Source organism: Cetorhinus maximus, chromosome 24 (genome assembly GCF_964194155.1).
Source record: "Cetorhinus maximus chromosome 24, sCetMax3.hap1.1, whole genome shotgun sequence".
Lineage (NCBI taxonomy): Eukaryota > Metazoa > Chordata > Chondrichthyes > Lamniformes > Cetorhinidae > Cetorhinus > Cetorhinus maximus.
In genome coordinates, this window is record NC_135902.1 from 33,942,767 (window position 1) to 33,967,222 (window position 24,456).

The 24,456-nt window shown below is 39.9% G+C and overlaps 1 protein-coding gene across 1 annotated transcript in view; it reads right to left on the minus strand.

Moving 5' to 3' along the window:
- lrrc45 (leucine rich repeat containing 45) overlaps positions 1 to 24,456 on the minus strand; it is a 74,147-nt gene that overhangs the window by 24,278 nt on the left and 25,413 nt on the right. Inside the window, exons 8-13 of the mRNA XM_078570982.1 lie at positions 21,319 to 21,377; positions 20,436 to 20,513; positions 18,827 to 18,962; positions 16,004 to 16,081; positions 13,971 to 14,082; positions 9,165 to 9,235 (exon numbers count right to left, since the gene is read on the minus strand). Coding sequence (XP_078427108.1) covers positions 9,165 to 9,235; positions 13,971 to 14,082; positions 16,004 to 16,081; positions 18,827 to 18,962; positions 20,436 to 20,513; positions 21,319 to 21,377 — 534 coding nt within the window. The remainder of the gene's footprint in view (positions 1 to 9,164; positions 9,236 to 13,970; positions 14,083 to 16,003; positions 16,082 to 18,826; positions 18,963 to 20,435; positions 20,514 to 21,318; positions 21,378 to 24,456) is intronic.

Genomic DNA, 24,456 nt, shown 5'->3' on the forward strand with positions numbered 1-24,456 from the left:
ATACTAAATCTCTATACTAAGAAATGATTATTTTATTTTCATCTCTGCACATACCAAGAGGAAAAATGAATGGCACTTTGGAATAACTTTTTCACTTTTCACTGCAACACAAGTTAGAATTCCTAAACCAGGAACCCTAGTGGCATAGTGGTAATGTCACTGGACTAGTGATCCAGAGACCCAGGCTAATGCTCTGGGGAGACAGGTTCAAATCTTACCATGGGAGCTGGTGGAAATTACATTCAACTAATAACAAAAATTTGGAATTGAAAGCTAGTCTCAGTAATAGTGACTACGGTGATCATGACAATCACCAATTATTGTAAAAAACCATCTGGTTCACTAATGGCCCCTGGCCTACATGTGGTTAACTCTTAGCTGCCCTCTGAAACAGCCTAGCAAGCAATTCAGTTGTACCAAAATGCTACCAAAAATTGAAAAGGAATAAAACCATAATGGATCTTTCCATGACAGTATTGGCAGGAACCTTTGTGAAGATGAAGTTATGTTTTCATTCTAAGCATACCCTCCATGTTGCATTGTGTAGCACGACCACTGCATTAAACGATAGATTCAGAATAGATCTAGCAATTCAAAACTGGGCATCCCTGAGAATCAATCACAATCCGTAACCTTATGGCCTGGCACACCCTTCACTCTACAGTTACCATCAAGCCAAGGGTTCAATGAAGAATGCAGGGGGGCAATCCAGGAACAGCACCAGGCATACCGAAAAATGAGGTGTCAACCTGAAGCTACAACACAGGGCGACTTGCATTCCCAACAGTGGAAGCAGCAAGCAAAAGACAAAAGCTAGCGATTCCACAACCAACTGATCAGATCAAAGCTCTGCAGTCCTGCCACATATAGTCATGAATGATGGTTGACAATTAAACAATGAACTGGAGGAGGAGGCGGCTCCACAAACACCTCCACCCTCAATGATGAACGATCCTAGCGCACCAGTTGAAAAGACAAGGCTGAAGCATTTGCAACCACCTTCAGCCAGAAGTGCCAAGTGGATGATCCATCTCAGCCTCCTCCTGAAGTCCCCAGCATTACAGATGCCAGTCTTCAGCCAATTCGATTCACTCCATGTGATATCAAGAGCAGCTAAAGGTACTGGGTACTGCAAAGGCTATGGGCCCTGACAACATCCCAGCAAAGATTTGAGCTCCAGAACTAGCCTCATCCCTAGCCAAGCTGTTCCAGTACAGCTGCAACAGTGGCTTCTACCTGACAATGTGGAAAATTGTCTAGGCACGTCCTTCCACAAAACAAAAAGGGCAAATCCAATCAGGCCAATTACTGCCCTATCAACCTACTCTCGATCAACAGCAAAGTGATGGAAGGTGTTGCCGATAGTGCTATCAGGCTGCACTTACTCAGCAATAACCTCCTTAGAGGCTTAGTTTGGGTTCCAACAAGGTCACTAGTCACCTGACCTCATTGCAGCCTTAGTCCAAACATGGTGAACTCCAGAGGTGAGGCGAGACTGACTGCCCTCGACATCAAAACATCATTTGACCAGGTGTGGCGCCAAGGAGCCCTAGTAAAACTGGAGTCAATGGGAATCAGGGGTAAAACTCTTCACTGGTTGAGTCATACCTAGCACTAAGGAAGATGATTGTGGTTGTTGCAGGCCAATCATCTTAGTCCTGTGACATCAGTGTAGGAGCTCCAGAGGGTAATGTCCTGGGCCCAACCATCTTCAGCTGCTTTATCAATGATCTTCCTTCCATCACAAGATCAGAAGTGGGGATGTTCGCTGAAAATTACACAATGTTCAGCACCATTCCCGACTTCAGATACTGAAGCAGTCTATGTCCAAATGCAGCAAGACCTGGACAATATCCAGTCTTGGGCTGGCAAACTCCAAGTAACATTCGTGCCACACAAGTGCTGGGCAATGACCATTGCCAACAAGAGAGAATCTAACCATTTGGTTTGTGGTCAGGGATAGGAGGGTGTGACTGAAAGTGAGGCAGGTATGAGGATCCAGAATTTAGCTTTGGAGGAGCCTTAGCCAGTTCCCTTGTCCAATAGGCACAAGGTTCTTGCTCCCGGTGTGGACAAGGGCACAGACTGCAGAGAGGATGAGCAAACTGACCACAGAACCATGGTACAGAGCGCCATTCAAGTTGGGGGAGTAAAGAGAAATGTAGTAGTAATAGGGGATAGCATAGGTAGAGGAATAGATATTATTCTTTGCAGCAAAGACACAGAGTCCTGAAGGCTGTGTTGCCTACCTGGTGCCAAGGTTAAGTACATCTCTTCTGGGCTGGAGAGGAAGGGGAAGGATCCGTTGTTGTGGTCCACTTAGGTGCCTTCGACATAGGTAGGACTAGGAAAGAGGTTCTGCTGAGGGATTACAAGCAGCTCGGGGCTAAATTAAAAAGCAGAACCACAAAGGTAATGATCTCCGGATTACTACCTGAGCCATGTGCAAATTGGCGTAGGGTAAATAAAATTAGAGAGGTTAATGCGTGGCTCAAAGATTGGTGTGGGAGAAATGGGTTCAGATTCATGGGGCACTGGCACCAGTACTGGGGAAGGAGAGAACTGTTCCGTTGGGATGGGCTTCATTTGAACCATGCTGGGACCAGCATGGTTCAATCGTATAACTAGGGTTGTAGATAGAGCTTTAAGCTAATAAACAAGAGTGCAGGGTAGTGAAGAGGCGAATGATAATCAAAGTGTGACAGGAAGGGGCAGAAAATATAAGCTGAAGAGTGCAGCAGAAATTAGAGCCAGAATGAATAATAATGGTAAGAAGTCAAAGCTTAAGGCTCTTTATCTGAATGCATGCAGCATTTGTAAAAAGATAGATGGGTTGATGGCACAAATAGAAATAAACTGATATGACTTGATAGCTATTACAAAGATGTGGTTGCAGGGTGACTAAGACTGGGAACTCAAAATTCAAAGGTATTTGACATTTCTGAAAAATAGGCAAAAGGAAAAGGAAGTGGGGTAGTTTTGTTAATAAAGGAAGGTATCTGTGTGGTGGTGAGTAGTGATATAGGTGCAATAGATTGTGATGTGGAACCAGTTTGGGTGGAAATAAGGAATAGCAAGGGGAAGAAGTCATAGGTGAGTGTCGTCTATAGGCCCCTGAAAAGTTGTCTCACTGTAGGACAAAGTATAAATCGGAAAATAATGGAGGCGTGTAAGAGGGGCCTACAATTGTCATGAGTGATTTTGATCTGCATATTGGCTGGACAAATCAGATTGGCAGGGGTAACATGGAAAACGAATTTGTTTCAGGGTTTGTCTCTTGGAGCAATAGGTTGCAGAACCTACCCGGGAACAGGCTATTTTAGATCTAGTAATGTGTAATGAGGTGGAATTAATAAGCGATATCATAGTTAAGGATCACAACATGGTAGAATTTCAAATTCAATTTGAGGGCAAGCAACTCAGATCTCAAACCAGTGTCCTCAACTTCAATAAGGGCAATTACAGTGGTATGAAGAAAGAATTGTCTAAAGCAGGTTGGGAAAATAGACTAAGGGGAAGGTCAGTGGATGAGCAATGGCAGGCATTTAAGCAGATATTTCATAACGCTGAGCAAAAATTTATCCCAGTCAAAAAGGAGGACTCGATGAGAAGGATGAACCATGTGTGGTTAACAAAGGCAGTCAATGAGAGTATCCAATCAAAACCTAAGGCATACAAAGCAGCGAAAACTCGTGGTAGGCCAGAGAATTGGGAACTTTTTAGGAACCAGCAGCGGATGACTTAAAAGCTAATAAAGAGGGAGAAAATTGATGATGAAAGTAAATTGGCAAGAAATATAAAATCAAACAGCAAGAGCTTCTACGGGTATATAAAAAGAGAGTAGCTAAGGTGAGCGTGAGACTCCTGAAGGATGCGACTGGAGAATTGATAACATGGAACAGGGAAATGGCTGATAATTTAAACCAATATTTTGCATCGGTCTTCATGGTGGAGGACACTATAAACATTCCAAAGATATCAGAAAAGCAAGGAGCTAATGGGAGGAAAGATCTTGTAACAGTCTCTATCATAAGGGACAAAGTATTTGAGTAACTAAATGGGATTGAAGGCAGACAAGTCGCCAGGACCTGATGGCCTGCATCCAAAGGTTTTAAAGGAAGTGGCTGCAGAGATAGTGGAGGCATTGGTCAAAACATTCCAGAATTCACTGGATTCCAGGAGGATCCCAGCGGATTATAAAACCGCTAATGTGATGCTCCTGTTCAAGAAGGGAGGGAGACAAAAAGCGGGAAAATGCTAGAGTTTGTTATTAAGGAAGAAATAGCAGGACATTTAGAAAAGCTTAACACAATCAAACAGAATCACCGTGGTTTTGTGAAAGGGAAATCGTGTTTGACAAATTTGTTAGAGTTCTTTGAGGATATAACAAGCAGAGTTGATAAAGGGGAAACGGTAGATGTAGTGTATTTGGATTTCCAGAAGGCATTTGGTAAGGTGCCACGTAAAAGGTTATTGCACAAGATAAGAGCTCATGGTATTACGGTAATGTATTAGCATGGATTGAGGATAGGTTAACACACAGAAGACAGAGTCAGGATTAATGGGTGTTTTTCAGGTTGGAAAGACATAACTAGTGGAGTGCCACTAGGATCAGTCCTAGGGCCTCAATTATTTACTATCTGGATTAATGACTTGGAGGAGGGAGCAGACTGTAATGTATCCCAATTTGCTGATGATACAAAAATAGGTGGGAGGGCATGTTGTGATGAGGACATAAGGAATCTGCAGGGGATATAGACAGGTCGAGTGAGTGGGCAAAAACCTAGCAGATGAAGTTTAACGTCAGAAAGTGTAAGATCATGCACTTTGGTAGGAAAAATCAAAAGGCAGACTATTATTTAAATGGAGAGAGACTCTAAAAAAGTGCAGCACAGAGGGATCTGGATGTTCTTGTACTTGAAACACAAAAAGTTAGCAAGCAGGTGCAGCAAATAATTAAGGCAGCAAATGGAATTTTGGCCTGTATTGCTAGGGTGTTGAGTTTAAAAATAGGGAAGTCTTGCTACAACCGTACAGGGTGTTGGTGAGGCTGCACCTGGAGTACTGTGTACAGTTTTGGTCCCCGTATTTAAGAAAGGATATACTGGCATTGGAGGCAGTTCAAAGGGATTCACTAGGCTGATTCCTGGGATGAAGGGGTTGACTTATCAAGAACAGCTAAACAGATTAGGCCTTTATTCATTAGAGTTTAGAAGAATGAGGGGTGATCTTATTGAAACGTACAAGATTCTGAGGGGGCTTGACAGGGGAGATGTTGAGAAGATGTTTCCACTAGTGGGGGAATCTTGAACTAAAGGACATAGTTACAGAATAAGCAGATACTCATTTAAAACTGAGATGTGAAGGTATTTCTTCTCTGAGGGTAGTGAATGTCTGAAATTCTCTACCTCAGAGATTTGTGAAGGCTAGATCACTGAAAGTATTTAAAGAGGAGGTAGATAGATTTTTAAAATATCCGGGAATTGAGGGCTATGAGGAGCTGGCATGAAAGAAGAGTTGAGGCCTAGGGCAGATCAGCCATGATCTTATTGAATGGTGGGGCAGGCTTGAGGAGCCGAATGGCCTACTCCTGCTCCTATTTTTTATGTTCCCATGATATTCAACAGCAGTGCCGTTGCTGAATCCCTACCAACAACATCCTGAGGGTTACCACTAACCAGAAACTGGACCAGCCATATAAATACTGTGGCTACAAAAACAGGTCAAGAGATCAGGAATTCTGAGGTGAGCAACTCACCTCCTTACTCCCCAAAGCCTGCCACCATCTATAAGACACAAGTCGGGAGTATGAAGGAACACTCTCCACTCACCTTTCAGCATGGCTCCAACAATACTCAAGAAGTTCAACACTGCCTCGAACAAAGCAGCTCTCTTGATCAGCACACCGTCCACCTCCTTAAACGTTCACTCCTTCCACCACTGGTGCACAGTGGCAGCAGTGTGTACCATATACAAGATGCACTTGAAGAGGCATATCAAGATGCATCATGGGATAGCCCAGGCTTGACCAAGTTATGGATATATCTTTTAAAACGTGCTTGCAGTTAATTAAAAAACTAGAATGAACATGACTTTTTGGCTAGGCCCAGAAGTTAATGACTAGCCTATGGGTCAATCCAAGATAAAGGTAAAGGAATGTGACCTTTGGGCCAGGATAAAATAAGTTGATGAATGGTCTATGAGTTATGCTGTAATAAACTGATAGCTTAACCTCAGGGTCAAGATATGCAGATGACTAGGCACTGCAGTGAAACATCAGGATAGATAAGCAGAGTTCATGTTTCAAGACATTGTTTGTGCTAAAGGTTAGGTCATTCCGTGATTGTTTACAAATTTCTCTAACTACGGAGGTGATGAACAAGTCATTTTGTGTTTATACTGTAAACTCATTTGTAACTAAGGATGTAACAATTAGACGTACAAGATAAAAACATTATGAGTTAATGATGAGTTATCCCAAAGATGATATTTATAACCGACAGAAACTGTGTAACTTCCAATTGCCTCTTCAAGCATCTGAGAGAGCATTTCCCCTGTATGCATACTTGTACTTTATAAAACTGCAGCTTCCTTTACTGACAGCTGATTGTGTCGAGTGTCTTTTAGATACTCCACAACACACTGCATCAAATCACCGAAGTCCCTTTGATAGCACTTTCATAAGTTGCAATCTTTACCACCTAGAAAGACAAAGATAGCAGACACATGGGAACACAACCATCTGCATATTCCCCTCCAAACCACACACCATCCTGAATTGGAACTATAACACCGTTCCTTCACTGTTGCTGGATCAAAATCTTGGAACTCCCTTCCTAATAGCACTGTGGGTGTACCTGTGCTTGATGGACTGCTGCAGTTCAAGACGACAAATCACCACCACCTTCTCAAGGGCAATTAGGGATGGGCAACAAATTGCTCGTGATGCTCACATCCAAGAATAAAAAAACCTTTTCTTAAAAAGCATATATTCCTTTCAACTGAAGGTAGACACTGTCATCTCTAATTTCTCCTCCCCAGGTACACGCCCCTCCCTCCAGCACTGCTGGCACCTCAGTCATGCTAAGCACCTTCTGTAGCTATCAAGGTGGGGAGGTGGGGATTATCGGTTTCCATCCCATCAGGAATGCCATTCAAGTCAATCAACAGGTCTCCTGTGCTGTAAAATTCAATCATCCTATGGCATCGATGGGCTAAGCAAAACGGACAGACCAACAATATTTCTTTACATCTTGATGCTGTTATAAAAGTGCCAGCTTATTGCTTAGCTGAACACATTGTTCAGATTTAAATATAAAATTCAAAGATTCAAATATTGTTGCATTTTATGAAACTGAAATACTGCTATATTATTAGGTTTGCATTCTTCCCCTGCAGGTATTCACCATAAGACAAAGAGAATAATCTGAAAGTAATATTGTGAAAAGCTCCCATCTTACTAATAGGTGTCACCCAGCAATTGTATTTATATATTTTCTAAATATAAAATAGATCATTTTTAAACTTAATACGTGAAAATGGTATTGGAGCACAGGATCATAGGAGGAGTAGGCCATTTAGCCCATTGAGCCTGCTCCACCATTCAATACGATCATGGCTCATCATCCACTTCAATGCCTTTTTCTCCCACACTATCCCCATATCCTTTTATGTCATTGGTATTTAGAAATCTGTCAATCTCTGCTTTAAACATACTCAACTACTGAGCTTCCCCAACCTTCTGCGATAGAGAATTCCAAAGATACACAACCCTCTGAGTAAAACATTTCTCCTCATCGCTGTCTTAAGTGGCTTCCCCTTTAGTTCAAAATTGTGTCCTCTGGTTATAGACTGCCCATCCAGGGGAATCACCTTACCAGCATCTACCTTGCCTACCCCTTTAATTATTTTGTAGGTTTCAATGAGGTCACCTTTCATTCTTCAAAACTCTAGACAATACAGGTCCAGTTTCCCCAATCTTTCTTCAATGACAGTCCCGACAAGTCTGGTGGATCTTTGTTGCAGTATTGTGCATGAATAATAAAATATTTATGAATCTTCACTAATTGATGCTACTGTTTAATTTGTTTTTAATGAATCTAATTTGTATCTTATACTTGAGTACCAGTCTGCTAGAATTTTTATTCTTCTACGATCTGAAGTCTAGAAAATGGAGTTGGGAGGGTGGGGGGAGGGCTCATTTCAATTCAGAGCTATTACAATTACTCAATTTGTTCAACTCCTGTGCTACACTGAATATGTAATATCTAGTAATTTAAAGTCATGATGCAGTTTGTAGAGAGCAAATGCAGGGTAGTCTTTATGGGTGGTGCTTGGCAGAAAGATCCAAGTAAAGCCTGAAAAAACAGCAGTACTTTTCCATTTTGTTTCAGAACTTTATTTGCTATTAATTTAAGCTAATTTGCCTTTGGCACCAGGTATGTCATCACTTTTGATGTGGGCATTATATTTGCCCATTTCCAGACTTGCAAAACCTCCCCAATACTGATGAACTCCTCAAAACAACCATAATTGCTTCAAAATTTCATTCTTTGTTTAAGTATTCATCCACTGATGCTGAAGTGTTGGAACAGACTATGCAAGTCTGATACAGAGTTAATGTTTCAGGTCGAAACTTTAACTATTTCTTTCCACAGATGCTGCCAAGTACTTCCAGCAATTTCTGTTTTTATTTCAGATTTCCACAATTCGCAGTATTTTGGTTTTGTAAGCAAGTTTGATGTTGGGTATTACAATGCCAGTATCCTTCTTGGTCAATACCTCCCAGCAGTTATCATTTATTGCATTAGCCATTTCCTGCTCATTCATCCCACTGAGTTCAACATGTTCAATAGTCATAAATTCTTTCCATCCCAGATTGGAAGGAATTTTCCAGCATTATGTTTAGAATTTGCTGCTTGTAATTTTACCCTCCTCCAATCCAGTATTTAATTTTCCTGTTGATTACTAATGCTGTACCAGTGTTTAACTATGCATAACATTATTATTCAATACACCAGAAACTGAGATATACTTAAACTCCAGCAGTAGAAAGGGATTTTTTATTGCATCAACTTAGGCTGTGTTAGAAGCATAATGTTTGATACAACGCATCACAGTCTCCCAAACACCATTAAACAGACAATTACACATGTCCACATTACCTCTTTCTGTCTTAATGCTTCTGTATCATCCAAAACTTGCTTACATCTCTTCTTCTCAACTTCCAGGCGTTCTGGCAGTTGAAGGAAAATGCAATCAGCCACTTAGCTTGAAGGACATTTTAACAACAGATAAGCATATTTTAACAAAGTTTAAATCTGTACGTTAAAATGTCAAATTTTGCCAGTCATTACATTTTTATTTCATTTAGTCTTGAGCAAAACATCGACCAACAGGTTAGACAGATTTCAAAAAATTTAGGGTTAAACTGCTCTTTAGAACCCTATTTGCCATTCCTTCACTAAGATGCATCTAATATACTTCAACCAGTTCTCATCTTGAACTAGCTTTGCTGTATTGCCACTTCTGGTTGAGTGATTTAAATTCCCCTCACCAAGAAAAATTACAAGTGAACCAACAATTGCTCCTACAAGCAAATTACAAGGGCAGATGTTGACTGATCATATTATTGATAAAATCTGTATAGAATCACTGTCAGGTTATGAATACTTTAAGATTTTAGTGAACATCTTTAGATCTTTAAACAGGAAGTCACAATGTTAAATTTTAAATGAAGAAATACTGCAATGGTAATTAGTTAGAAAAGCAGAAAAAGCAATTGGGTACATTGTTGATTAAAGTGGTTATTCTATGCTTCATATACACTTCGAGATGCACAAGACAAAATCCAAATGTCTCACTAACACATTGATCATAGCCAGTTCCAAATTTATACTTCTTTCCTCACTGAATGGGCTCTGAAATTGGAATATATAAACTGGTCATTTGAAGAGTACTGAATTCTTGTAAATTCTTCAAGAACATATCCAGAAGAAAATGTTCCTAATAATCATTCCTTATGGGTTTTGGCAAAAGCTTTAATATAGTCCATCATTATTTCTCCTAAAAATAATTGAAGGATTCACTTTTGTATTTTCAGTGTTGAGAAAAATTTGAATCACCCAATGAAATTAACAGTATGCTCTTGGTTACATAGATAGCATTACTGAGCAGTCACTTGTGCTACCTCTGGATTCCCTCACCTTTTTGATACTTTGTAATGCTATGCACAAACAATACACTTGGATTTCAAACATTTGCTGTACAAGTTGAGAGTGGGGGCCTTAATGGACTAGGAATCAGAAGTTAACCAGTTCTTCCTCGGAAGTTTAATTTCAGCAGCAAATCTGTTTCTACATTAGGCAAGGTTTCTGATACTTCGAAAAATGCTTTAGACATATTTCCAAATTCCAGACAAGACTACTGCAAATTTCAAATCTGTGCAAAGTCTTTGAATCCAGATGGTCCAAATTCTCTCTTAATTGTCAGTATGTTTGTACTAGGCTTTTACCATGGCTGACTGGCAATGACATTACAACATGAAATATCATTTTGTCTAATTTTGATTTTTTTCCTATTGGTTACTTTCACTTTTCTCATCTAAATTTTCCAATTTACCAATAGCATTTTAAAACCAAAATAACTCTACAAATTCGAAATACAAGGCCGGTCGTTGTGATCATCTACAGGATACCATCGTCTTTAAAACTGCAGCCTCTTTGGTAGACTTGGGTTTCAAGTCACTGGCTTTGTGCTCTCCAAACTCTCAGAACCCATTCTCTCTCCTGACCCAAATCACAGTCTGATGGCAGCCTATACCTTGGCTCTGACTTGTAACTGTTGCACCCACAGTCTGAGCTGTAGTCCTGACTTGCAACTTTTACTCATGTATACCATCCTCATGTCAGCCAGAAACTTGAACCGTCTCCAACAACTACCACCCCATTCCCTGCCACAAATCTTAATCTGGGGTCAGTTTAACCATAAGCCTTGGATTTGGCCTACAGTATCTATTTGGATACACCTTCCCAGACCTTCAACTCTGCAAGTAAATTCAGAGATGCACCTTGGCAGGAGTGTCCAACTGAAGTCAGTGAACCACAACTAGCTCCCAAGCCTTAATAATATATGCCTTGAAGTTTAGGCAACTCGGTTCTGCTTAAAATTATTTTTTATTCGCTGTTTTATCTGGTTTGAATGTTGTAGGCCTGGAGGTTTGGAGAAGGCTATTCTTAGCACTGTGAGAACTGTTATGCAGTCATTTCAATCTCATCAAGCCAGTTAATTCAGGAGTACCTCCCACATTGTTTATTTCACATTTTTCTCCTGGTGCTTCAGGGAGATACTCATCAGAAATGCTTCTTTAAACACATACTGAACACTGTTGGTCCATTATGAGGCATCACATCTGGTGTACAATATAAAGGCAAGCTGACTACTGCTTTTATTTACAATTACCATTCTAAACCACAGGATAATTTCCTTCCTCTTTTCATTAGCTATGGATTATAATCCGATTTGTTAAAATAAAAATACATTCCATTTTGCTAGGCATAGCCTTTGAAAAGCATTCTCTGCAGGCTATAAAGGATGTTATGTAAAGTTAATATTGCATAGTCTCAACACAGTTCTGAAACAGTACAAAAACCACAATACTATTTACAATTTGTTAATTTTAAATTAGAGGGTGCTCTGCATCTGGCCATGTTATATCTTTACCTGCAGTGCTTGCTGGAGACCAAAGGTGAAAGTTTCCCCAGAAGAATTGCATGCAAACCAGGGCACCTCTCAGTAGCTAAAACAATGCCATAGGTTGCTAGTAAAAAGAAAATCACTAGGCAAATAACGTAGTTAAGAAATAACATGTGGCACAATAAATGCTAGGGAATTAGAAATGAATTTTGAAACCATATCTCTCAACATGTTGTTCCAAGAAACTACAGATTTACACCTCTGCCTCAGTTTTAAAACCAATCCAGCACCAATTATACCTAATAACATCAATGACTAATATAAAAGCTGAAAAATATCCACCACTGTTATGTGGTTCAGTAATTTGACACAGGAAGTATTAGTAAATTTGAATGGTAAATTTTAATAAATCTTTGTTGTGGACATTTATATCCAAGTCCTTCAGATATAACCTAACTTACTCTTCTTGTATCCTGACTGCAGAGGTACAAGAATAAGATGTTTTTCATTCTTACTGTAAGGCTACACCATATAACTATAAAAAGAAAAGGAATTGGAACATATCAAATTACTACAGAATTAGAATGTAGAGGACATAGGGCAGGATTTTACTTGTTTACTTGTCGGCGAGCGGGGGTGGGGCCTGCTCGCCGACACACAAAATGACGCGCATTGATGTCGGGGGGAACTCCTGGCATCACCATGCCCCACTTAAATTTTCAGGAAGGCGGGGGCGTAGCGAAATCAGCTGCGCGCCCGCCGACTGTCAATGGCCAATTGAGGTCATTGACAGAGGCAATCATGTAATTAAAGGACCTGCCCGTCCAATACCTTAAGGTTGGCGGGCAGGCCAGGAGCCCTGGTGCGAATTAGAAAAAGCATGAAACCTCATCCATGGGCGGTATGAGGTTTCATGTAGGTTTTTAAAAATCAGTGTCACATGAGTGGACATGTTAGGGAAATTTTATTTTTCTATTTTTAGGTTTTTTACATTTACAGCCGATCTCCCTGAGGCTGCACTTAGCCTCCGCGAGATTACAAAAGAGCGCACTCTCGATTTTGGGATTCCTCCCCTGCCCGCATAGGGAGTGCACAGCGCTTCCGTGCGGACGTCATGCTGGGCGAGCCTTAATTGGCCCGCCCTTGTAAAATAGCGCCGCGCCCCCAATTGGGGGCGCCGATCGGAAGTGCGCCTGTGCGCACCAGCCATTCAAATTCGCCCCCAACAGGGGGGAGGGGGGGGAGAGAAAATTCAGCCCATAGGCTTGTGAAATACAGTGTGTTTATACAGATTTTTGTTTTGCATATTGAATGATGTTTTGCAACAATTCATACACTTGTATGAATTCACAAGGCCAGTGGGTGGCAGGATTGAACAGTGTCCATAATACTTCAGCTACACGAGTGAACATGAGAAATATTATTTGCATTGAAGAACAATTTTAAATAAGTTTCCTCAGTTTCAATTCCGAAAATATACAAATCCATCAAAGCTGAGACAAGTCAACAAAAAAACTACCATTTGTATGCTGTCAGTCACATGCATTGGCTGCTGTGCCACATTGTTCCTGTGATATACACAGCAGAGGATACATAAACTTGCATGCTGTCCATATAGCTGATGAATTGTAGGACACCAGTTTGAGAATTAATTTGGATCAAGGATTCCTACAAGACTGACACATTTAGACTTTATTTAAAATAAACCCAGCATCACATATTGATGATATTCATTAAATAGATCAGTTTTAAAATAGGGACATGTTTAAAAATTCATGGGCATTAGCATGCAAGATAGTAAAGTGCAACCCATTAATAGCAGTTATTTCATGTCCAGGATGTGACTCTGATAACTTATTATTTTCTGAGGAGGTATTTGAATACTTCACTTTTTAAGTTTAAAATAAATTTAGAGCGGAGAATTTTAAGTTACATCAGACCAGTAATTAGGAAGGTTAGAGAAAGACAATGTTGCCCGTTAATTTTTAAACACAGTATTGAAAGTTTCTTTTTGCAGAGATAAAGCAAGAGGAAAGCAGTGTTGAAAGCTTTAAGATTTTGATTTGTGCTGCACTGGATTCACTTAATTATAGATAGGTCCAAAGGATTTTAAGTATGCACCTGCTTTTATCTTGTAACATGAATAAATCTTTTTATGCATTTACCTAATACAATTTTAAAAGTAGCAAAAAAAATCATAGATAGCCACAATATCTTTTATACGATACTCATAATAAAATTCCTGCGATTATTTATCTCAAAATATGTCAGATTACCCTCAGTTTGCACAATTCTCTGCTTCATCTCAGCAGTCACACTGGCCAATTCTTGTTTCAGGTGACAAAGCTGATCATGTTGGACTTTACATCTTCGGTCTAATTCATCCACCTGTTTGGCAAGAATACAAAATAAGCGTTTGCTACAGATTCAGGGAATGGGTGAAGTGCCATTGTAGGGAAGACTATGAGCCATCATTGCACAGTTAAATGGCTTAAAAGAATAAGTTCTGATAAGTTTAAATTAAGTTACTGAAGCAGAATGATAAAATAATTTTATTGGTATCTTGTGGTATTCCAAAAGTCATTCTGTACATTGCAGTGCCTTTAGAAAGTTTTAAATCTCCAGTGTGAAGACACAACAAACATTTGTCAGGAAATGTCAATCTGAAAAGGTTAATGGAGGTTCCAATTCTATGAAGATAAACCATCATGAGAAACCAGATCACTATTTTGTGCACAGAACTATGTGTGAACACAAGATGCATCTTTTCTCAACTTCCTGCACAATAGCAGCTGAAAACAGGTATTATATAACTCCTTTAGTTTTCAGCAATCGTATATTGCACTTTTCAAGCTTTAAAGATGATCTACAGAAGAAATTTGCTCAAAATATAATTTGTTGTTCTTCTTTCCACAAACATTCACTCCCTCCACCACTGACGTACAGTGGCAGCAGAGTGTACCATCTACAAGATGCACTGCAGGAACTCACCAAGCCTCCTTAGACAGTACCTTCTAAACCCACGACCACTATGACCTAGAAGGGCAAGGGCAACAGACAAATGGGAACACCACCACCTGGAAGCTCCCCTCCAAGCCACTCACCATCCTGACTTGGAACTGTATCACTGTTCATTCACTGACTCTGGGTCAAAATCCTGGAACCCCCTTCCTAACAGCGCTGGGGGTGTACCTGCAACACAGGGACTGCAGTGGTTTAAGGCGGTAGCTCACCACCACCTTCTCAAGAGCAAGATTCGAGATGGGCAATAAATGTTGGCCCAGCCAGCGATGCCCACATCCCATGAATGAATAAAAAAAAGAATCATTTGTTTGATCTAGGATTCTGTCATTGTAATAACAGTGTCTAGACAAAGAGACAGGGTGAAATATCGACTTTTTGTCTCTGGCAACTTGGACTTCACGAAGCGATAATGAGGGGAGAAATGCAAGAGATGCTGTAGATTGCAGGAATGCAACTGATTCATGTGCATAATTTGCATATTTCCAAAGCTTCAAAATTAATCTATTAAATTTGGATTTCAAGTAGTAGCAAAAAAAAAATTGCACCAAATTGGTACAGAGAGCAAAACTGTGGAGTAAATCATGGATGCACATCACAAAGACAAAACCCAGTTAACACTAAAGTTTGAAGGATAGTAATCTTTTACTAGCAACCTCGTTCAGGCATATAGCAAATACTTAAAAACACGTGAAAGACTTGCATAGAACACAGAAATACAAAACATACAGTTCCACAAAAGGGAAACAGGCTATTTGTTCCAAATCAATGTTTTCATGTATCCTCCAAAGTCCCAATCACCTTTTCCTGCTCTGCTCCAATATTGCATTATTCCCCTTTCCTTCCTCCACCTAAATCTAACTTAGGAAAGATTACTGCAGCTTGCAGTATCAATAACCAGCTCAAAAATATGTCTATTTTGATTGATTCCTTAGAATACTTAAACACATCCCAGAATCCCTATTTTCCCTTTTGAACATTACAATACAAGCTTGAGGCCAGTAAAACGGTATTGTACGAGTTAATTTGGATGTAACTTGCATAACAAAGAAATACTAAGTTTCAAAACTCAAGTGCAAGCAATTATTTTAGGAATAGGAGTGCTTGCAGTTTTAAATGTTCTGCAAACATTGCCAGAATGTCTCAATTATGAAAACAAGGTATTTTGATTTGCCTGTAAGAGCAATCCTAGCCGAACAGAACACATTCCATAAAACATCCAATATGAGAACTTAATTCATTTCCAGTGCCTGTAAACAGTCATGATTGATGGAGATATCATAGCTACCTTGTTTTTGAGCTCCATGTTTTTTCCATTTGCTGTATTTAACTCCCTGGTCAACTTTGCCTCTCTATTACATGCTTCCTGGTAGGGGAATACAAATCACTTCAGTATATAAATATTTTTGGTAAAAATGAAGAAACATAGATTAGTACTACTGCACTTTGCATGATTGGGAGTGGTCCCTTTAAGAAGTACTGGTTAGGCTGCTCAATGCCTGGTAACAATTGGACAATGCATATGGTACATGCTCCATCCACTGATAACAAAAAGGGCCTAGGTCTCTGATTGGTAAATTAAAAGTAGTCTTCAGCAAGAAGACAGGTGCTCCTGCTGCCCATTTTCAGGACAAGTTGAAAATGCTGGCAGCTGTAGGGGCAGCAGGAACGGGATACAAGTGCCACTCCACAATTTTTGGAATGATATTATCATTTCGCCAACCAGAAGCCTTAAAACCCACACCCCGCCACAATGTTGATATACCCATTTATTAAGTATAGATAGAATGAAATATAGTGGGCCAAATAATGGGGACCCTGTATGTGAAAACATTCAATAAATGGCATAAAATAAGTCTGGAGTACTGTTCAGATGGGACAAGTTCCAGCACGATTGACACTGTTCTCTGCAAAAAGAGAGTCCAGACAGATGTGTTGCCTGCCTGGTGCCAGGGTTCGGGACATCTGCTCAGTGCTGGTGAGAAAGGAGGATCCAGTTGTTCTGGTTCATGTAGGTACCAACAACATAGGTAGAACTAGGAAAGAGGTTCTGCATAGAGAGTATGAGGAGCTAGGCACTAAATTAAAAAGCAGAACCTCAAAAGGTTATAATCTCTGGAGTATTACCTGAGCTGTATGCAAATTAGCATAGGGTACATAAAATTAGAGGTATGAATACGTGGCTCAAAGACAGGTGTGGAAGATGTTGGTTCCAGCTTGTGTGGAACTGGCACAAGTGGGGGTTGCTTATAGCTCAGAGATAAGAAAAAAAAATTTCCCTCAGAGAGCTGCGGAACTCTCTGCCTCAGAAGGCAGTGGAAGCGGGATCATTGAATATTTTTAAGGCAGAGGTAGATTGATTTCCTTGCCTAACAATAATCTAAGGTTATCGGGGATAGATGGGAATGGGGAACTCGAAACACAGACAGATCATCTTCCCTTCACCCCCCCCCCCGCCCCCCCCGGCGGCATTCCATAGGGATCGTTCCCTCTGTGACACCCTGGTCCACTCCTCCATCACCCCCTACACCTCAACCCCCTCCCACAGCACCTTCCCATGCAACCGCAGAAGGTGCAACACCTGCCCCTTTACTTCCCCTCTCCTCACCGTCCAAGGGCCAAACACTCCTTTCAAGTGAAGCAGCATTTCACTTGTACCTCCTTCAACTTAGTCTATTGCATTCGTTGCTCCCAATGCGGTTTCCTCTACATTGGAGAGACCAAACGCAGACTGGGTGACCGCTTTGCAGAACACCTTTGCTCTGTCCGCAAGCATTACCCAGACCTCCCTGTCGCTTGCCATTTCAACACTCCACCCTGCTCTCATGCCCACATGTCTGTCCTTGGCCTGCTGCATTGTCCCAGTGAAGCTCAACGCAAACTGGAGGAACAGCACCTCATCTTCCGACTAGGCACTTTACAGCCTTCTGGACTGAATATTGAGTTCAATAATTTTAGATCATGAACTCTCTCCTCCATCCCCACCCCCTTTCCAATTTTCCCCCTCCTTTTTGTTTTTTCCAATAATTTATATAATTTTTCTTTTCCCACCTATTTCCATTATTTTTAAATGTATTTCCATCCATTGTTTTATCTCTACCTTTTAGCCTTTTTCGATTCCTTCACCCCACCCCCACTAGGGCTATCTGTGCCTTGCTCGTCCTGCTTTCTACCCTTAATTAGCACATTCCTTAGATAATATCACCACCTTCAACACCTCTTTGTCCTTTTGCCTGTGACATCTTTTGGTTATCTCCACCTATCACTGGCCCTGTATCCAGCTCTTCTTGTCCCACCACCCCCTTTAAACCAGCTTATATTTCACCTCTTTTCTATTTTTACTTAGTTCTGTTGAAGAGTCATGCGGACTCGAAATGTTAACTGTACTCCTCTCTGCAGATGCTGCCAGACCTGCTGAGTTTTTCCAGGTATTTTTGTTTTTGTTTCAGCCATGATCTTATTGAATTGGAAGAGCAGGCTCGAGGGCCCAAATGGCCTACTTTTGCTCCTATTTTGTATGTTCATATGTTCATAAGCTATGAAGCATTCATGATCAATTTGAAATGCAAGCATTTGATTGGTATGCACACCATAAGCTAGCAAGACAACCTTTCGCTGCATTTCGTAAATTTAGCACTGATGAAACAATGATATTCTCAAGCAACTGAAAATGCAAGTCAGTGTGACCAGGTCTATTCGGCACTAGAATCAGAGCATAGGAGGAGGTGATTCAGCCTATCATGCCTGTGTCGGCTCTTTGAAAGTGCTATCCAATTAGTTCAACTCATCTGCTTTTTCCCCCATTGCCCTGACAAATGTTTCCTTTTTGAGCACATATCCAACTCCATTTTGAGAGCTAGTAGATAATGTTGGGGTTAGTGGCCACTTCGCTTGTCTGAACATTCGCACCTTCCAGCCTAGAAGTCATATTGTATAAAAACTTACATAGTATTGTTTCAAGGTTACATGATAATGCAGCTAATTGCTCATCTTGCCCCATGCATATCAGCTGTTGGCTAATTACATGGTAGCCACATCCCTAACAACTCAACCTTTCAAATGCACATCAATGAACATTTCTACCCATTAGTTCAAAAGACATTATTATTACCTCTTGCTCAATCTTAAACTCCTTTGAGTGCCTCTCTTTCAACTCAATTTTTTCTATTTTTATCTTTTCTAGGAGCTCTTTCAGATCATTTGACTTTTGTTCTGATAACGTCAAAGCAGCCTCCGTCATTTGCACTCTAGAACAGAATGAAATGGATAGTTTAGTGAGGTCAATAATGAAACACGATGCAGCAAATTGATTTAGACTGGCTAAACAACAAGATGGATATATGGCAAATGAAAGAAGTCAGCATTGATGCATTTAAGTGTCACACATGTTAAAATTGTAAGGTAAATGTGTATAATGAATGCGATATAATTAGCAAAAAAAGCATCCTCTCCACAGTAGTAAACACGTAACATTCAATGCTCCTATATTGGAGCAAATCAATTCCATGTCCTGAAGAATCCTGGGGTACGTAGAGAGAACACTCTACACAAATAATGTAGATGACACTTAGGGATGCTGCGCTCAGTCACATCATCCTGTCATAAGTATATGGCATAAAAAAGATACAGAAAACAGCAACAAAACTGATGCCAAGTAGAAAGAAAAAAGCGGAGAGGGAAAATTTAAGCCTTACAATCAGAAAGGTGTTCAAGTGAGTGAGCGGAGGAAAAAAGGAGTCCTCAAATATAAAATGATACAAAGTAATCCAGATTACAACTTCAAATACACAGAGTAGAGATGTAGGAACAGAGAACTGCTGGAACAGAAGACATAAATGAAAATTGGTGAAAAGCGAATTTGTGGAAAAAACCCAAAAATGTCTCTCATGTTCAAAAAATAATCTACCAAGTGAGACAGAGGCATAACAATTAAGTATAGGTAATGCAAAATACAATTAGATATCATGGTGAGAAAAGTAATGCATGAAAAGAATGATGTCCAACAGTCAGGACAATCTTTACTCATTCCAAATTTTTCTCAAGTTGAATCCAGTACTGCAGTACAAACACACAAGCTAATTATGTTTGGAGGGAAAAAGCAAAACATTGCTTTCAAATAGATGGTTTGCAAATTATAAATCCATGAAATCACACTGACAAAATGATGCTTTTTGGCTGATTTATTGGAAAATGTAATTAATCTAACCGAATTGCTAATGAAGAACCATGAGTGTTATATTTGACTTCTCAGTATGTGCCACTCCAGAAGAAACACAAATCAGGAGTAGAAGTTTTGAATTTCAAAATATAGAAAACATTTTTAAAAACATTTAAACATTAATTTTAACAGGAGACTCATTGCAGTGATTGAATGAATCATTCGTTGTTAAAGGAGGCTGTGCAAATGTGACAGAAAGTTAAACTAACAAGCTACAGCATTCGCAAGGTTATACCTTGAGACAGAATGGAGATGTTCTGTAGCCATCTAATCTATGTATGCATTCTCCAGTGTAGAAGTGAACAGAATATGAGCAATGAATGACAACAGGTGTTTGAGTGCTTTTGTCCAAAATCAACTGGATTGACGATATCCAAACACATTTCATATTGATCCGTTAGAAACAAATTTTGGAAAACATTCCTCCCAATTACGTGGACTTGATTATAACCCAGCTTTCAAACACTAGACCACCCAGGGACAAAAAAAAAGCACTTCTTACTTTGCTCGCAAAGAATTGATGATAGAACTCTTCTCAGTTAGTGCTTCCTGTAACTGTCCAACTTGCACTGCAGCAGTCCTAAAGAGAAAGTTGTTAAAAATACATTAAAAAATTAAAAATTACTATACATTAGCAGCAGCTGGTGGTTTCACTTTAGGGGTGGTCAAACTGTTCAGTAAATTTAACAAAAAATATGAATTAAGACTGGATCAGCATTCCTTAATTTTTCAATCAATTTCTTCTATGTATCATGAATATTCATGAATAGCCAATGTAGCCTGGCTTAGATCAGGTTTTAATATAAATATATATATATATATCCCATTCCTGCATTGGACATCAGCTTCCTCACTTTTTTTCCTTTATTTTCATCACATGAGGAAAAAAAACCTTTTCTTTTTACACAGTGAGTGGTTAGGATCTGCAATGCACTGCCTGAGAGTGTGGTGGAGGCAGATTAAGTTTCAAGAGAGTTGGATAAGCACTTGAAGGGAAAAATGGGTTAAGGGTAGGGAAGTGGGACAAGCTGAGTTTCTCTCGTAGAGAACAGGCACATACAAAGGGCTAAACAGCCTCCTTCTGTGCTGTAACCATTCTTTCATTCTGAGTACAGAATTGCACTCACTTAAAAAGAGTGCAACCCTGTCCCTGCCCCGTCCCCAGTTCTTTTAAAAGTCAGAAATTTTTGACCATTTAAAAAAAGTACAAGACTTCTTTCCTTTCTGGTTTTCATTTGTTCCTCCTTCTGCACAGAATGAAAAGATTATAAAGAGAGTTTTCTTCTTGGATCAGAACAAGATCCAGAGTAAAAGATACAAAAAACAAAGCCTATTACGAATAACATTTATAAAGCAATATCTCACGTTGAAAAGATTTCACTGACCTGCCGCTTCGTGTCAATTCCTCCTTTTGTTGATCAATTACACCCATCATATTCAGGAACTATAAATGAGTTAGAGATAGAACGAAGCAGTAATTACAACCCTAATGAAGCAGTTACAAAGAACAGGCTCAACATCGAACTAACGAAAAATTGAATGTTGTAAAATCTTGAAGCCTACAAATGTCAATATTCTTCCAAATAAATAACCATTGCAGCTCTACAAGACAGGATATGAAATAATGTGATTGCCTTTTCTGATCAAATAATGATATTGGTGCAACAACATTATTAGTGCACCAAAAGGTTAATCTGTGCAAAGCAAGGCATACACATTTTTCCAGTGGCCACCTGAAGAGATTATAAGTAAAGTAGTCACTTAAAGGCTGGGAATATGGAAGAGTGCAGTAATTATCTAAATCTTTAACCGGCTTATATTACTTTTAAAAAGATCACAATCCTTGTAAATATAACTGTTTAAAGCTGAAGATTAAGCATGTACAGATAAGTTTAAAAATAAATTATGCACACATTATGTGGACAGATGCAATTGCAGGGAAACAGTATGTTTTTCCACTTTGGACACAACAAAAGTATTGAATAGTCCATGATCACTATATCTTAACAGTGCAGGAGGCCATTCAGCCTATCGAGTCAGCACGAGCTATCTGAAAGAGTATTCCACCTAGTCCCACTCCTACGCCTTATCCCTGTAACCTTATACATTTTCTCCTTTCAGGTAGCAATCCAATTCCCTTTTGAATACCTCGATCGAACCTGCCTCCACCACCCTTTCAGGAAATTTGTTCCAGACTCTGTTTCACCCTCTGGGTGAAAAATCTTTCCTCACATCACATTTACTCCTTTTGCCAATTAATTTGAATCTGTGCCTGCTAGTTCTTGATGTTCTCTTGAGTGGGAACAGTTCCTCATTATTTCCCCTGTCCATATTCCTCAGGATTTTAAATACCTCTATCAAGTCTCCTCTCAGCCTTCTTTTCTCCAAAGAGAAAAGTCCCAACCTCTCCAATCCATCCTCATAGCTACAGCTTTTCATCAAGTATACTGCATACCAGATCTCTGTACTTGAGCTGTAACAATGAAACTTAACCATAACATAGGAACATAAAGAATAGGAGCAGAAAACCATATGGCCCGCCGAGCCTATTCATCGTGATCATGGATGATCTTGGGCTTCAACTCCACTTTCTTATCCCCTCCCCATATCCCTCAATTCCCTGAAAGACCAAAAACCTGTCTATCTCAGCCTTAAATACATTCAGTGATGGTACATCCACAACCCTCTGGAGGATTCCAAAGATTCACAATCATTTGAGTAAAGAACTTTCTCCTCATCTCAGTCGTAAATGATCGACCCCTTATCCTGAAACTGTGCCCCCTTGTTCTAGATTCCCCAGCCAGATGAAAAAGCCTCTCAATATCTACCCTATTAAGTCCCTTCATAATCGTGAATGTTTCAATGAAATCACACCTCATTCTTCCAAACTCAGTGAATATATACCCAATTAATCATCCTTATTGCAGGGCAACCCTCTCATCCCAAGGAGCAATCTAATGAACTTTCGCTGTACTGCCTCCAATGCAAGTAGATCCTTCCTTAAATATGGGAACCAACATCACACACAGTATTCTAGATGTGGTCTCACCAAAACTCTGTACAATTGAAGCAAGACTTCTTTATTCCTTGTACTCCAATCCTCTTGCAATAAAGGCCAACATGCTATCTGCCTTCTTAATTGCTTGCTGAAGCTGCTTGCTAACTTGCTGCATTCCTTGTATGAGTATACCAAGTCTCTCTGAACATCAATATTTACAAGTTTTATGCCTTTTAAAAAATATTTTGTCATTCCTATGACTGTCATGATGATGTGATATGTGCAAATATTGATATTTAATTTCATTGGCTGATCAAATACATATTAAACTTCTTTAAAAGCACTATTAAAACAAGCAAAGACACTGACTTAAGATGGCTGCCACAGGTCACCTGACATCTGGTATTACAAGTTGGTCAGTTTCTGGGAGTTCCAATGTGGATTACAATTAGGACATGCCAAGGCAAACCTCCAATGGAATTTCACACTTGCCGATGTCAACAATTACTTTAAAGATGAACTGGAGACTTGTAACTGTCTCTCACAATTTGTATTTCTATAAAGCTACCTTTCAGGCAGAGACAGAAAGACTACCAGGACAATGGCTATATAGGTGTTGACATGTTTTTACTAGCTCACCACAAGGTCCATTCAGAAGTAATGGCTGGGACATTAAAGAAATTAATCAACTAGGCCATAACCATAGCCAAGGTCTGCCCAGACATAAGCTAACCAGTTACCTTCTGAAATCATTATGGGAAGAGTGGTCATGTGACCAGAATAACCATTTTGAAGTGTATTTATTACAACTTCCTAGTTGCTTTTGGGGAAGTCCAGAAGAAATCGTCTAATGGAGCAGTAACATCTCTCTCTTTCCTCTGTTCCCAAGTTCAGAACCCTACCTCTGTTACATTTTAGAATCCACCAGAGGAGAATTTCAATTGATAGAAACCGTAGTACAATAGCATCAACTTTGGGGGAAAAATGGATTATGGTTTAAGAGACTGTCTGCAGAAATTTCAGGTTACATTGGCCTCAACCCTGCTGGAATTTCAAGACGACCGTGAAAAAAATCTGCCTCAGCCATGAGACAGCGAAGGACTGCGTCAGAGCAGTGGGACTCATTCAAGAAGGAAATAGGGAGAGTACAGGGCCAACATATTCCAGTAAAGATAAAGGGTGGGAAGAACACATCCAGAGAACCCAGGATGTCGAGGGATATGCAGGATTGGATAAAGAGAAAAAGGGAGGCTTATGGAAGATACTGAGGGCTCAAAACAGCGGAAGCCCTGGAGGAGCATAGAATGTGTAGGGGAAAACTTAAAAAGGAAATTAGGAGAGCAAAATGGGGGCATGAAAAAACATTGGCAGGTAAAATAAAGGAAAATCCAATGTTATTTTACAAGTACATTAAGAGTAAGAGGATAACTAGGGCAAGAGTGGGGCCCGTTAAGGACCATAGTGGTAATTTGAGTGTCAAGCCGGAAGACGTAGGTAAGGTTCTAAATGAATACTTTGTGTCGGT